Source organism: Ascaphus truei, chromosome 2, assembly GCF_040206685.1.
Source record: "Ascaphus truei isolate aAscTru1 chromosome 2, aAscTru1.hap1, whole genome shotgun sequence".
Taxonomy (NCBI): domain Eukaryota; kingdom Metazoa; phylum Chordata; class Amphibia; order Anura; family Ascaphidae; genus Ascaphus; species Ascaphus truei.
Genome location: NC_134484.1, coordinates 336,848,336 through 336,863,305, shown reverse-complemented (window position 1 = coordinate 336,863,305; position 14,970 = coordinate 336,848,336). Strand labels below are relative to the sequence as shown.

Sequence of the window (14,970 nt, the reverse complement as noted above, 5' to 3'; positions counted from 1 at the left end):
AGAAAGTCCCCAAGTTGCATGTACTCAGAACCATACGGTATAGCAGGGGAGCACAATCTTTTTTTTCTCTGCGCCCCCCTGCCGGCTGTTCCCCTCTCTGCGCGCCCCCCGCCTCTTACCTTGACTCGGGGGTTGGCGTCATGACATGCAACGTGACTTCGCGCCTACAGAAGCAAGGTAAGTGCAGTTTACAGAGGCCTTCACCTCTTCCCTGGCACTTAATTTAAGTGCCTTCGGGAAGCGCGCGGGGCCTCTGTAAACCCCGCGCCCACCGCAGCAAATCTTCCCAGTTTGTGCTTCGAAATTCATGGGGGATCATTAGGAAAATGAGCATCTACTCTTTCGGGTACCACACATACAGCATTTTTGCAACCTATGCAGCAATCACAGGACTACCGTTTACTTATTGTCAGCAATTGTCGCCGCCCGTGGGACATTTAATTGCCCCCTATATTTTAATTATTTTTTACTATTACAATTATATTTTAAAAGTAAATCACACTACTCCACATCTTTTCTGGGGGGAGATTTCTAGCATTCAAGAAAAACTATCCTAAGTGTTGTTCTTCTTGTTCCAATCATGTATGATCGTATCACCTACGGCTCATAAACATATCCTTTTATACTATACCGTATGGTTTTGAGTGCATGCAACGTGGGGACTTTCTGACCCACCACCTCCATCTGGACTTAGTGGTTTTCAGTATTCTATGTACATAGTCTATTCCTGGGGAACTTCAGTTAGATTTTTTTATTTTTTTTATTTTATAAATTAGCCAACCAATCTAAGGGCTGAAATGCAACGTGTACTAAAACTAGTAGCTCTGGCAAGATGTGCAGTTAGGGATGATTCAAAGATCTCCGTTGCCGTGATAAGCAACTTTGCCCCCGATTCATTGGAACGACCGCTGGCAGCCAAGAGGTTAATGTATTACCACCCTTTCTGCCAGCACGGGAATGAGGTGTTGTCATATTTTTGCAGTTGTGCAGCTGGATCATCTCGGCACAATGACTTCACTGATGCGCTCTTTTAATGACCTATATCTTATGCTTTCAGATCAAAACGCCCTGTTTACGTGTGTTTGCTACGTAATAGCTATAGACCTTTATCTAAATAAACCTACAGCAATATTGATAAGCCCAAGGGCAGAATAACAGAAGTCTGAATTGCAGTACAAAGTGGATGACTGTTCACTTAAATTGCTCTAAAGCTGACGTTCTCGCACCTCTTAATTCTGCGGGCCACTTCAGTGTGTGGTTAATTGTTTGGAGAACCATCATACCAACTTAGAAGTTAATATAGCAATATTTAGTAATATATTTCAGGAATTCTGGATCTGGATTTACAAATCCATCCTCAGCACCAATACAGTATGTTTACTGTGAAAGGAAAGTGACGCAGACAGCTGTAGACGTGAGTGTGACCGGTTTTAAGGAGCACCACTGCGGTCTTTGTTGGACCACTGGTGGTCCAGGAACCACGGTTTAGAAACCACTTCTTTAACACATTCCACGTCGCTCAAAAAATATTTTATAAGCAACTTGGCAATGTCATTGGCTTTCTTAAACAAAATTAATTATTTTTAAAGCCAGTATACAGTAACACTTCCGTATTTTCTTGGAAGATCATCAAGTCTGTTTCACGTTACATATATATATTTCACCCGAATACAAAAAAAGTAATCTTTGTAATATATTAACATGGTAATGTTCATGTTTAAAACACAGAACTCTTAACACTGTTGTATTTCTGTTTGGCCTGAGTGAATCCTGCAAGACATGATTTTGCTCTGTTACCATAACAAAACAGCATGGATGTCAAGACAAAGTATGACCTTTGCTCACTGTGTTTCCAAGTTACATTAGTAGGTAAAGAATGTGCTAGTCATAGAGAATTCATATTATTAGCACTAATGAAATCAGCTTGAAAGATCCATAAATGCATAATGTGTCCTTGTTGCAGAGTCTTCAGTTGCCATAGCAGTGCTGGCTGCCGCGATCTCATATTGTAAACACCCATGCATTATATTGCCATTTGGTTAGAATTTCCCTCATTTTTATCTGTATCATCATTCATTTCTCCTTTCACCTCACTCCATTACAAAGCAAATACTTCAGGAAATACAGGTGAAAAGCGTAGTTATTTTTAGTCTCCCAGATGATTAAGAACGGACTTGTGCCGCAGTATGATGATGTCGTGTCCCAGTATAAATATACTAGGTAGAGCAAGGGCAGAGACCTCTCTGTGCCACTCCTCCTTCAATCTGTGAATCACCGTGCTTTTTATATTTTCCATTGTCTTATGTGTGCAATCTCACGTAGAACCAAACTGAAGTGATGACCGCGATTACTGTATGTTTACAAACGGGGCTAATAAAAGTATTTTTAAACCAATTTGAAAGTCTAAACATTTTCTATTGATAACCACAGTTGCTCCACGTCTTTGACAATGTAATTGGAATTGTGCAAACGCGCTCTGTCAAATGACCAACTAGATAGAAAGACAAGACACGGCCAAGTGTAAAACCCATCTTAAACTTGAGGATACAATGTTGACAAACCTTTCCATGAAGTGTTTCAAATACTCTAAAATACTTGTTGTTTTTGTTTCTAATTTCAGCCTACTCCTTATATTACTAGTCCATTTTGGTGGAATATAGACGCTACCTGTAAAACGTATGAGTAATGACGCCTGACTTCTAAACCTGTACATTGCCAGACTGAGAGCTTCATTCATTAGATACAATAGTGTTGGCTATTAATTAATATTGATTGGTACTGGTTACTTACACTTAGGAATAAGGTGCTAAATATCTCGCACTTTATTTTTCTATTTCCTAATTAGATTTTATTATGACACATACAATGCTTTTCTCAGGGTAAACATAGAAAGTGAGGAATAAATATGAGTTGAAATACTGTGCTGCAATCTTATCAAAGAAACAGTTGGATTGTGTGTAAATACCTTCAATGTGGCGGGTACCTGACGGGAAACAGGGGGTGCGACTTTGAGTGATTTGACAAGCTATTGGTCAAATGTGAGTGTGATAGATTGGAAGAGTAGGTTCAAGAAGGAAGATCGCTAGCAAAGTTACGAGGGCTTATGAAATGTTTATTCCTGCAGATCGGATTTGCAGAGAGACTTAAAGTTTGTGAGTGACCGTAACTAATCATAGCAGGAGGGGAGACCCAGGGATTTACAGTATGGTTCAGTGTTGCAAACTCTCCTAAACCTAAAGAGGAGGAGTGGTCTGTACTGAATTAAGGATATAGATCGGGATGAGGACAGATTTAGACTGAGGTGGACAGAGGGACAGAAGAGTATGAATATATTATTAAAACATGATTTATGTTGTTGGTTCATTGTTCTTGTTTTGCTGTCTTCCCAGAGGGAAGAACAAGAGAAGCTGTGATCAAATGCCCAACCCCTGTCCTATTTTGTGCCTGTTGACAGTAAATGTCACATGAATTCCAGATTGAAAAGCAGACATTGCATGCGTGGGTGTCCGTGACAGACAAGTGATAAGGGGGGAACACGAGGAGATTTTTGGCTCTTGCAGAAATGACTGGATTATTAAATAACTAGAAGCCGCAGTTTGTGTCCCTATTACTAGCACCAGTACTTTCATACAGTAGGGTGGTGGTTATTGTGCATAAAATGGTCTTATTTTTCATTACCTTTCATATTCAATAAGGACGTACAGATGCCAATAAATAGCTGATATTTTACTGCCAAGAAAAAGGTTGTAATGATTTGTCAAATTGTGCTCAAAAGGCTTCATAAAATAACTGTTCCCAAAATCTCCCTGACTTCTTTTGGCGCCCGAACATGTATCCATGCTGACCCTACTCTTTGGAACTATGTGCCTCATACGTTCCGAGAAGCACCCACCCTGAAAATCTTTAAAAACAGACTCAACCTTCCTTTTTACCCAGGAATGTGATGCGTGAACCGTAACCTATCCGGCATTCAAAACTTACAGTATCATTCCATTCTGTATTTTGTTTATCCAATATTTGTATATTTGTATCATGTGTTTGGTGTCTTTTGTAGCTTCCCTCCTGTGTTCCTTTTATTTCTTTGTAATGGTTAGCTTTAAATATGGGAATCGCTTTGTGTCCAATTGGGAGAAAGCTCTGTATAAATAATTGTTATCAAAGCAAAGCATGGGAGATTCCGGGTAATAATGAAAAAAGACAAGTAAAACTATAGGTTACATATAAAATAGTGTTGGTACTTACTGACTTCACATGCTGGTTGCAAAACTCTCCAGAAGCAAAAGAGGAGATGCACAAGGAGACCAAATGTCAGAGGGAACCCGAGTTGACGTAGTGAGATAAGCAAAATCTTGATTCTTCAAACCCAGTTAATTTACACGGGCAGGTAGCTTATTTATTCACCCCCCTCTCCCACCTCCACTGTGATACCCCCACTATTGTCACAAAGCATAACATGGTAACAATTTATGGATTTGGTTGGGGGCAGATGGGAATACTGGTTTGAAGAAAGGCATTTTGAGCATCCATCTTTGTATCAAGGTTTTGTTTTCTTATTGCTTGCTGGTATAAACAATTTAAAATGAGAAATGTACATAAGAGCAGTTGAAGGAGAAGTTACGTGGCATCATTTTTATATAGGACATGTCATATGTGGTTACTGGTGTGTCATTGCAGTCTTTTCACGGGTCAAGGATTCCTCCAAGTTTGAAGTGGCCTACACCTCTGTGTTTACTTTATCGGTGAAACATAACACCTTCAAATAAAAAGGTTTTATGTTCATGTAGACGTCTTTTCTGGGAGCTGGTTGTATAGCTAATGATTTGTCGCTGGAGGTTTTGCTTCATCATCTCTGCACCTGTGTTTTTAACTTTAATTCATATTGAATGGGCTTGGGTGTTGAGTCCTGTTATCGTTGGCTAAATTCATCTTTCTTTCCTCAACAGTTTTATGCGCTGAAAGAGTGGGCCAGATGACTAAAACATACAATGATATAGATGCTGTTACACGTCTACTTGAAGAAGTAAGTATTTTTGTGGGACAGCTAATAATTGGGGTTTAGGTGACCTTTATTATTGACATTTCCTGAAGGGCTGAGTTGTGTGTGCTGCAGACCGTTTTACATGACACGTTATCTTTCTGTTGTCATTTTTGTTGCTTTGTCAACTTTTTTCCTTCAAGATTAAAACATACAGTAAAGGCAACTTAATTAAAACATGTACAGTAGATTCGTTGTAGGGGACCAACATGAAAGTCCTTCATAGATGAAATGATAGTGTGGAGAGCGTCTTCTTCAAGCGCACTATACACTGTAATGACATCTATGAATTACTTCCATGTTGGTCCCCTAAAAGATATTACAACCTACAACAAGTCTACATTTCTGTGGGACCAATACAGCTACTACATCCTTTAACATATTACAATTTTAAAAAGGGAGAAATCCAGGGTATAGATGGAATTGCACCTATAAATATAGGAGGTATCGTATTCTGTAGAGCCTTTTAAGGCATTGGTGGTCAACAGGCGGTGGCCTCCACACGCGTCCCCCCAATGGCTGGCCGCCCAAGCAAACCATTCTGCCCTTGCCCTCTCTCCCCAGTGCAGAGGGAGCGGGGATGTTGCTGGCATAGATGGTAGCTTCTCCCCGCACCTTCAGCTGCTTAATGATGAACATTCTCCTGTGCTAATCACTAGTTCCCAGTGAAAGAAGAGGAGCAGGACTGGTGGGGGTAGGAAGAATCTCCTACCCCCCCAACCCCCCAGGTTACATGCGACCCCTGAAATAAATCATGTGGCCCACAAGAGTATTACGGCATCAACCTGTGCTGCTGAATCCAGCAATAGATTTCTTTTTTTCCTGTGGCACCCTATGAAATGGCTTGGCTCATTTTGTTAAACACTGTGTTCAGTATCTACATGCCGGTTTCCATTCCAAAGGATCTTGAGCTGTGAAAAATTGCCTGCCAAGATATTGCCATGGAAACCGTACAAGCGAAACAATAAGGAAAATACCAGCAATTTCCTTATCTGTACAATTTTTTCAAAGAAAAAGAGTTGCACTTGGGAGCAAAGCTGCATCTTCACACAGGCATAGGCTGCGGTCCCAGTAATTACTACAGCGCACGTCTCGGCGTGCGCTGTGCGATTAAACTCCGCCCCCCAGTACCTCCGGTCCCAGTTGCTACCCTGACACGCAATTTTCTCCTGCTCTGCACGACAGCTTTTCAGGGAGGCAGGGGAAATTGAGTTTACTCCTAGCGACGGAGGTGTGGCCACCCAATGAGGGCGAACCAGCCGCGTGACGTGATGGCCACACCCCCGCAAATCCCCGACCACGCCCCCTCCCGTCGCAAGATCCCTCTCTCCCCTCATCAGACCGCAGATCGCGGTTAGCGCTGTGCACGCGACCCTCCCCCCTCACCCCCCCCCCCCTCGCCGGGCGTGTGTTTCACAGTCATGACTGGGACCGCAGCCTAAGCAAGCTTCATTGTTCCCTTCTGGTGTGATATGTTGAGTTTATTGTGATATGCTTTGTATTTAGCCTTTAATTGCGCACATGCCTAACATACGGCTGGCTAAGTGACCGTGTTCTCACTAAAGCCATCAACCCTAATTCTCCATACACAGTGTGGTGGTTCCCTTAGATCCCTTATCCGCTAGTTCCACAACATTCTTTTGCATTTATTTCGGGTCTAGAAGATTCTTCGTACAATTCATTGGTTGACTTTTATTGGACATGCATGAGCAATAAGCATAACTTTGCTCTTCATCTGTTTCCACCAAAAATATGGAAATGCTTTGTTAAGAAGAAACTATAAAATGTTCACTGCATCACGAAATTAAGAGACCAAATAAAATTAAATGCATCATCTGAACAGTTTAGCACAGCGGTGTGCAAACTGGGGGATGCGCCCCCAAGGGGGGGGTGGGATTTTCTAAAGGGGGCGCTATTGCAGAGCCTCGCGCTGTTCCCCCAGGCATGTAAATTAAATGCCGGGTGAGGCACGAAGCCTGTGCAACTTCACTTACCCGCTCTCAGCCAGCTCTTCCCTGACGCGTCGCCATGACAACCTGACGTCAAATGGCAACACGTCACGTGACGTCATATGACCCGTGGTGCCCGAGAGCAGGTAAGGAGGGGGGTGTGGGCATGGGGGAGCGGAGAAAAGCGGGGCGCGAACTTAAGTTTGCGCACCCCTGGTTTAGCATATTAATAACATCTTATTAAATATATGAGCATATTTCTCTCCCCTACTGATTATAATTGGAGCAGAACCATGTTGACGGTAACCACAGGTTACCCATCACTGATAAGTTTGTTTTGTCATAACCCATTAAATAAACCTCACAGGTTCAGAGAATGGTAGCGTGGAATAGAAACACAGGCTATTGATTGTGGAAATAGCCACACATGCTATTGTGTCATTTGCATTGATTTGCAAGGCAAAACAAACCTTTGGCATGCTCGCTCCCTTTCTAACCAGTTCCTCTCTGTGCATGACTTTCTCTCTCACTCTCTGCTCCTCTTTGTTATAACTCAGACTTGGCTCACTCACTCAGCCTGACTGTGCTCTGGAAGCTGCCCTCTCTTATGGTGGCCTTTCTTTCTCCCACACTCTGCACCCTGATGGCAGGGGTGGAGGCGTGGGGCTCCTGCTCTCCTCTCTCTGCCACTACTGAACCCTTGCTTTTCCCTCCCTTGAGGCTCACACTATCCAGATTTTCTCTCTTCTCCCTGTCCACGTGGCGATAATCTATCGCCCATGTACCGCTACTCATCCCCCTTCTGTCTTTCTCTCTCACTTTAAATCCTGTCTCTCTTTCTTTTTTTCCTCAGACTCCCCTGTTCTTCTCCTTGGGGACTTCAACTGCCACATTGATGACCCCTCTCTTCCTTGGGTTTCCCACTTTCGCTCTCTAACTTCTTCTTTTAGCCTTCAACAGTGTACTGCAGCCAGCACCCACAAGGATGGCCACTACCTAGATCTGTTTTTCACTAAAAACTTTTATCTCTCTGATTTCTCCATTTCCCCCTATCCTCTCCCTGACCATCACCTCATCTAATTTTCTCTCTCTCTCTCTCTCTCTCTCTCTCTCTCTCTCTCTCTCTCTCTCTCTTTCTCTCTCTGTCTCTGTCTCTCTCTGTCTCTCTCTGTCTCTCTCTGTCTCTCTCTGTCTCTCTCTCTCTCTCTCTCTCTCTCTCTCTCTCTCTCTCTCACACTTCTCCCCTTCTCCATCTCCATCGACCCCTCGTTTCTGCAGAGACCTGCGCTCTATTAACCTATCAGCTTTTGATTCTACTTTACGCTCCTCCCTCTCCTCTCTCAGCCTTGCTCCAGACCCTGACAACCTGGTCAGGAACTACAACTTTGCCCTATCTGATCTACATGCCCGCTTTCTCTCTGCCGTTCTCACCTTTGTAACCTCAGACCCTGGCTAAATTGCCGCACTTGTTCCTCTGGAAGAAATCTCACACTCTTGCAGACTTCCTTCACTACAAATTTATGCCATCCTGTTTCAACTCTTCCCTCTCTCAAGCTAAACAAACTAACTTTTCTTCACTAATCAACACGCACAAGTATAACCCACGCAGACTCTTCTCTGTCTTTGACTCCCTACTCAGACCACCCTCGGCTGCCTGCTCTTCTTCCTCCATCACACCTCAGGGCTTTGCCGACAATTACAAGGAAAAGGTGGAATCCATACGTCAGGACATCCCCTCTGTATCCCCCTCCCATCCTATACTCTTGATAACTCTCCTCCTGCTTTCCTTGACTCTTTTTCTGCTGTCATAGGGGAGGATGTGTCATTGCTGATCTTCTCTTCTCCCTCTTGACCCCATTCCCTCCCATCTCTTAAAACCTGTTGCTCCTACTATAAACCATATGCTCACACACATTTTTAACTCTCCCTCTACTCTGGTATCTTCCCCTCCTCCTTCAAACATGCAACAGTCATACCATTACTCAAAAACAGCAAGCTTGACCCTACCTGTCTTTCTAACTATCGGCCTGTCTCCTTCCTGCCTTTTGCCTCTAAACTCCTTGAACGTCTTGTATTCTCTCGCTTACTCCATTTTCTCAACACCTATTCTCTCCTAGACCCTCGACAATCTGGCTTCTGCACTGCTCACTCCACTGAAACAGCCCTCACTGAAATAACTAATGACCTCCATGCTGCCAAAGACAGAGGTCATTACACTCTGCTCTTATTACTTGACCACTTTGCAGTATTTGATACTGTGGACCACCCTCTTCTCCTTCACATTCTCCATACTCTTGGTATTCGTAACAAAGCTCTATCCTGGATCTCATTTTTCCTCTCCCATCGTACTTTCAGTGTCTCTTCTGCTAACACCTCCTCCTCCCCTATAGATCTCTCTATGGGGGTACCCAAGGGCTCTGTCCTGGGACCTCTTCTCTTTACACACTCTCTAGGTGACCTAATCACTTCTCTTGGGTTCAAATATCACCTCTATGCTGATGACACACAAATTTACTTTTCAACCGCTGACCTTACACCTGCTGTACAGACCAACATTTCCGAAATGTCTCTCTGCTATATCATCCTGGATGGCCCTCCACCGACTTAAACTCAACATGGCAAAAACAGAGCTCCTCATACTTCCTCCCAAACCTGGACCTACTATCTCCTTCCACATTACTGTTGGAACTATTATTATTCACCCAGTAGCCCAATCTGCCTAGGGGTCACACTCAACCTCTCTCACATTCTCCCCTCACATTCAAAAGGTAACTCAAACCTGTAGTTTCTGTCTCCGCAATATTACAAAGATAAGTCCTTTTCTCTGTTGCTCGACTGCTAAAGATTTCACAGAGACCCTTATTCTCTCGTGCATAGATTACTGTAACCTCCTTCTGTCCGGCCTTCCTGCCTCTCACCTGTCTCCCCTACAATCTATCCTAAATGCTGCTGCCAGAATCACTCTACTATTTCTGAAATCTGTCTCAGTATCTCCCTTGCTGAAATCCCTCTCCTGGCTTCCTATCAAATCCCGTATCACACACACTCAATTCTCCTCACTTTTTAAAGCTTTATACTCTTCTGCTCCTCCTTACATCTCAGCCCTAATTTCTCGCTATGCACCATTCCGACTCTTGCGTTCTGCTCAAAGATGTCTTCTTTCTACCCCTTTTGTATCTAAATCCCTCTCCCGCCTTAAACCTTTCTCACTGACTGCCCCACACCTCTGGAATGTCCTTCCCCTCAATACCGGACTAGCACCCTCTCTATCCACCTTTAAGACCCACCTTAAATCACAGCTGCTTAAGGCTGTGCTTATAGTGCTGGTGACACGATGTCGTGGCAAACAAATGTATTGCCGCTGTTGCTTGCACCTATAGTAAAAGCGGCAAAACGGCTTTGTTGTAATCGCTGGAAGTCAAGTCAATTTGATTTTTCCAGCAACTGCAGCGTGACGTTGCTGTCGCCGGCACTATAAGCGCAGCCTAAGGAAGCATATGAGTAGCTCCATGGCTGATAATTTACACCTCATACATAAACCTTGGCCCCTTGCAGACACACTTACCAAAACGCCCTCTTACTGTCTCTGTACGTTCTTCCTAGCAACCAATTAGATTGTAAGCTCTTCGGAGAAGGGACTCCTTTTCCTTAATGTACTTTTATGTCTGAAGCACTTCTCCCATTTATGAGTTATTTGTATTATTTGTTTTTTATATGATGGTCACGTGTATTACTGCTGTGAAGTGCTATGTACACTAATGGCGATATATACATAAAGACATACAATGCAATTATACATTTTTGTAATATTTTTAAAAGTCCTATCACTTTTGCAAACTTAGGCTGGGGTCTTCTTCCGTAATTTAACGTTTTCTTTCTTTTGTATCTACTTGGGTAATTTATGATATCTTAAATAAGAAAAAATACCAGTGAGCCCACCGTCCTGGCATTCATTTATAAAAAAAAGGGATGTATACAAAATAATGCAACTGAATCATAAGCAGGAACATTTATTTTTATATGTATATACCGTCTATTCCGGCGTATAAGACGACCCCCCAACTTTTCCAGTTAAAATATAGAGTTTGGGATACACACACACACACACACACACACACACACACACACACACACACACACACACACACACACACACACACACACACACCACTATACACACACACACACACACACCACTATACACACACACACACACCACTATACACACACACATCATTATACACACACACACACACATCACTATACACACACACATCACTATACACACACACATCACTATACACACACACATCACTATATACACACACATCACTACACACACACACACACACACACACACACACACACACACACACACACACACACACGCCCGCCCCCTCTGCAAGCACAGGGAAACGGCAGCAGCACGGAGCTTCTGCCTGCCACTGCTCTGCTCTGCCCCCAGGTTTCGCTGCGCCCCCCAGTTTGCGCACCGCTGGCCTGGCGCACGTGACCGGCGCCGGCTGACGCGCGGCACGCCGGAAAAAATAAACAAGGAAGCCGCGTCTGGCCGCACTTTGCACTTTGCCGGCGTATAAGACGATACCCGGCGTATAAGACGACCCCCGACTTTTGAGAAGATTTTCCAGGATTAAAAAGTCGTCTTATACGCCGGAAAATACGGTAATTATGTATTGAAGTATGGAGTGCTGTCTATGCTATATATATATATATATATATATATATATATATAGAGATATATAGATAGATAGATAGATAGATAGATAGATAGATAGATAGATAGATAGATTAAGAAAGATAGATATAGAGAGATCGATTATATACTGTAGGTTTATAGTGGAGACAGCACTCCATACTTAAATACATAATTGGCTATATAGTCAACGTGCAAAGGAACCACCCATAACCTTCACCCAGTATGATAACATAAGTAAATATAAAGTAAAGGTTCCAGCACTCAAGAGAAAAAATGTTATAGATTTGCATAGAAAACAACATACCCAATTTATTAGATAGCTATATAACACCTCCCCCCCTACCACCCCAAGGGTGATTTGGTAATTACAGGGTGGGATGTGGTGCATAACGTTTGTTCACAGGAGGTGTGAGTCTCCACCAGTGGTAATAGGGAGTGGCAACAGGTCAGGCTTTAGCTTCTGGTCCAATGATGCAGCGCCTCCATCTTATGAGGATCCAGCCAGAGACCGGGTGGGTCCCCGTAGGCACCTTCTTTCTCCCTTGAATGACTCCAGGCTCAGACAGGGTATAATCAACAGGTCTTTATTATAGTACACACCACATGCCTCCATGTTCTCTCCTAATCACTGGAGCAGACCCCATGAGCTTGAGGACCCAAGAGCCCCATCTTAGCTCCCTTAACCCCTGTTAAGGCACGGGTGATGCGGTCCCACTCCACTGAGGGAGGAAAGGGAAGACAGACACAATTTTGTGGAGTGCCATCTTCTATACCTGGGGAGGGGCTTGTAACCCTGCCCCATAAGAGGACAGGTCCAGGTACTGACAGTCATCACACCATCTACATGTGACCCAATCAGTACCCTCCCCAGGCATGACACTCCAACTAGCCGGTAGGCCTGCACCTGGACATGGTAACACTGTAGCTATCCAGGCTGCAACTGCAGGCTACGCCCTATGCAGGAGTTTAACCCCAACACTGCCTAGTCCTATCAGAAAATAGGGTTGAGGCCAATGGAAAGGCTATAGCCAGGGGCACTAGGTTACAGCTATAATAGCACAAAAAGGGGCAAAGCATAAATATATTGCCCAAGACAAAACAATATACAAAAAGAAAGAGAAAACTATACAGGAATGGAACAGACAGCAACCCTGCTATCTTTAGTTGCTGTCTGTTCTATTCCTGTATAGTTTCCTTTTCTCTTTTTGTATATTTCTTTTGTCTTGGGCAATATATTTTTATTTTGCCCCTTTTTGTGCTATTATAGCTATGTAGCAGATGTTGTATACTTTATTCTACTCAACAGTATAACTTTTTTCTCTTGAGTCATAGTTATATAATATATATATATATACACACACACACACACACACACACACACACACACACACACACACACACACACACACACACACACACACACACACACACACACACACACACACAGCCTTGCTGTCTCGTGCCCTCTTCCTCAACTTACTCTCTCCTCCATCATGCCCTGCTCCTCTCTTTGCACTCCCTGCATTACTGTGCCTGTTCCTCTTTGTGCAAACTACACTCCCTCCTCTCCTACTCATCTCACCTGTCTCCTCCTCTCCTTGGTGTCTCCACTGCCATTAAAATCCCCTCCCCTAGTTTCCTGGGTGAGTGAGCTACCGCTGAGTATCACAGAGGGGGAGGGATGCATGTATGTATGTATATCTCTATGTATATAGTGTCGACAGTGTACTCCGCCCTTTACAAAGACAAGTTTAGGGAATTATAATAATACAATAAGCGCAGCCAAGTCAGACAATAGGAAAGGAAATTCCTTTCCCTGGAGAGCTTACAATGTAAGTGGTATGTGAAGATAAAGGAAAACAAGCGCATATACCAAAAACACAAATCATGTGATCACACTTGTGAAGGTGAATAGTAAGACAAATAATACTGTCCTCTGAATGGGTGCTGCTCCTTGAAGGAGTAGAGAGAGGTGAGAAGAGGATTTGTGGCTGTGCTTTTTATTGAGGGGTGTAGAAGTTGTCGTGTGTACGTAGTGGTGCAGTCTACAGGCATAAGCATAGGTGGAGGGGAGGAGAGATGAAGAAATGTTGATAGGAGGAGAGTGGAGAGAACAGAAATGTAGAAAGAAGTGGGGAAATCGCCAACAGAATAAGCAATAGAGTGGGCATAATGAGATGCACAGAGAGAGGTAGGAGGAGAGTGTTCCCAGGTATTGGAGTATGTGAAAAAGGAGGTGTATAAATCAGGCCTTGGATGGCAGTGTATTACTGGAGGTTACACAGCTGCTTAGAAAGTTAGTTTTTTAGATGTGATGAGATTGTCAGAGCATTTAGAAAGCAAAGTTCACAGTTGCAGGGTTGATGATGAAGTGCCGAGTTCGATTCTTGTATTCTTCGCCTCCAATTCAACTCCAATTTGAATTCAACAGACACTTCATACAGTATGTGACACTTAAGATGTTACACAGCCAATGAGCAGTGTCATTATACAGGATGTGCAGTCTCATTGATTGGCTGACTCTGGGTGAGTGACAGGCGTTCAGCCTGTCACAGAGGGATGTGCAGACATCCTTAGAAAAATATTATATAATATAGTGCGGTGCAAATTTTTCCCCCTGTATTGTTACTCAAAAAAAAAAATATGTTACAAAAATAACGATCGAAACAAATGTTATTTAGACAATGAACTTACTGAAAACATAACCTTTCAAAATCCGTTAAGTGCTCACGTCCCGCACCCTCACTGTTGGGTGCAGCAAAATCCCTCAAAAATGTAATAGACTGGCACTCAATTTAATACACAATGAAATAAATACAAGAAGGGTGGTTTCATATAAACCACAATATAATCAATCCAAAAGAGTAATGACTAAAAAAAAAAAATAAATGGTTAGAATGACACAGTGCCTAAACCAGAGTATCAAATCGTAGCAAGGTGAAAATCAATGATCGCAAAGTCACTCATAGCTAGCGTTTCAAGGCCCCCGGAGAAAAAGGCCAGGGGCCTGAGGCATTGTTATTTGGGGTCATTCTAAGTTGTTATTTTTTAGTCATTATTCTTTTGTAATGATTACATTGTGGTTTAGATTAAATCATCCTTTTTGCATTTATTTGTTAATTTTTTGTGTGCCTACCCATTACATTTAAAAAAAAAAAACCCCACACAAATATAATATGTACCAAATCTCCATTGAATGTGATCTTCTTCTATAAAGGATCAACATGTGTTTGATATTTTTTTTTAAGTACAGGGACCACAAGCTAATA

General features: G+C 42.9%; 1 protein-coding gene across 5 annotated transcripts in view; it reads left to right on the top strand.

Annotated features, from left to right (window-relative positions):
• The window catches only part of TRAK1 (trafficking kinesin protein 1), a 162,969-nt gene that overhangs the window by 96,658 nt on the left and 51,341 nt on the right, over positions 1–14,970 (top strand). For all 5 annotated transcript variants that reach the window (XM_075586690.1, XM_075586686.1, XM_075586685.1 and 2 more), the window contains one exon: positions 4,944–5,020. In XM_075586690.1, the coding sequence (XP_075442805.1) occupies positions 4,970–5,020 (51 nt within the window). In that variant the 5' untranslated portion in view covers positions 4,944–4,969. The remainder of the gene's footprint in view (positions 1–4,943; positions 5,021–14,970) is intronic.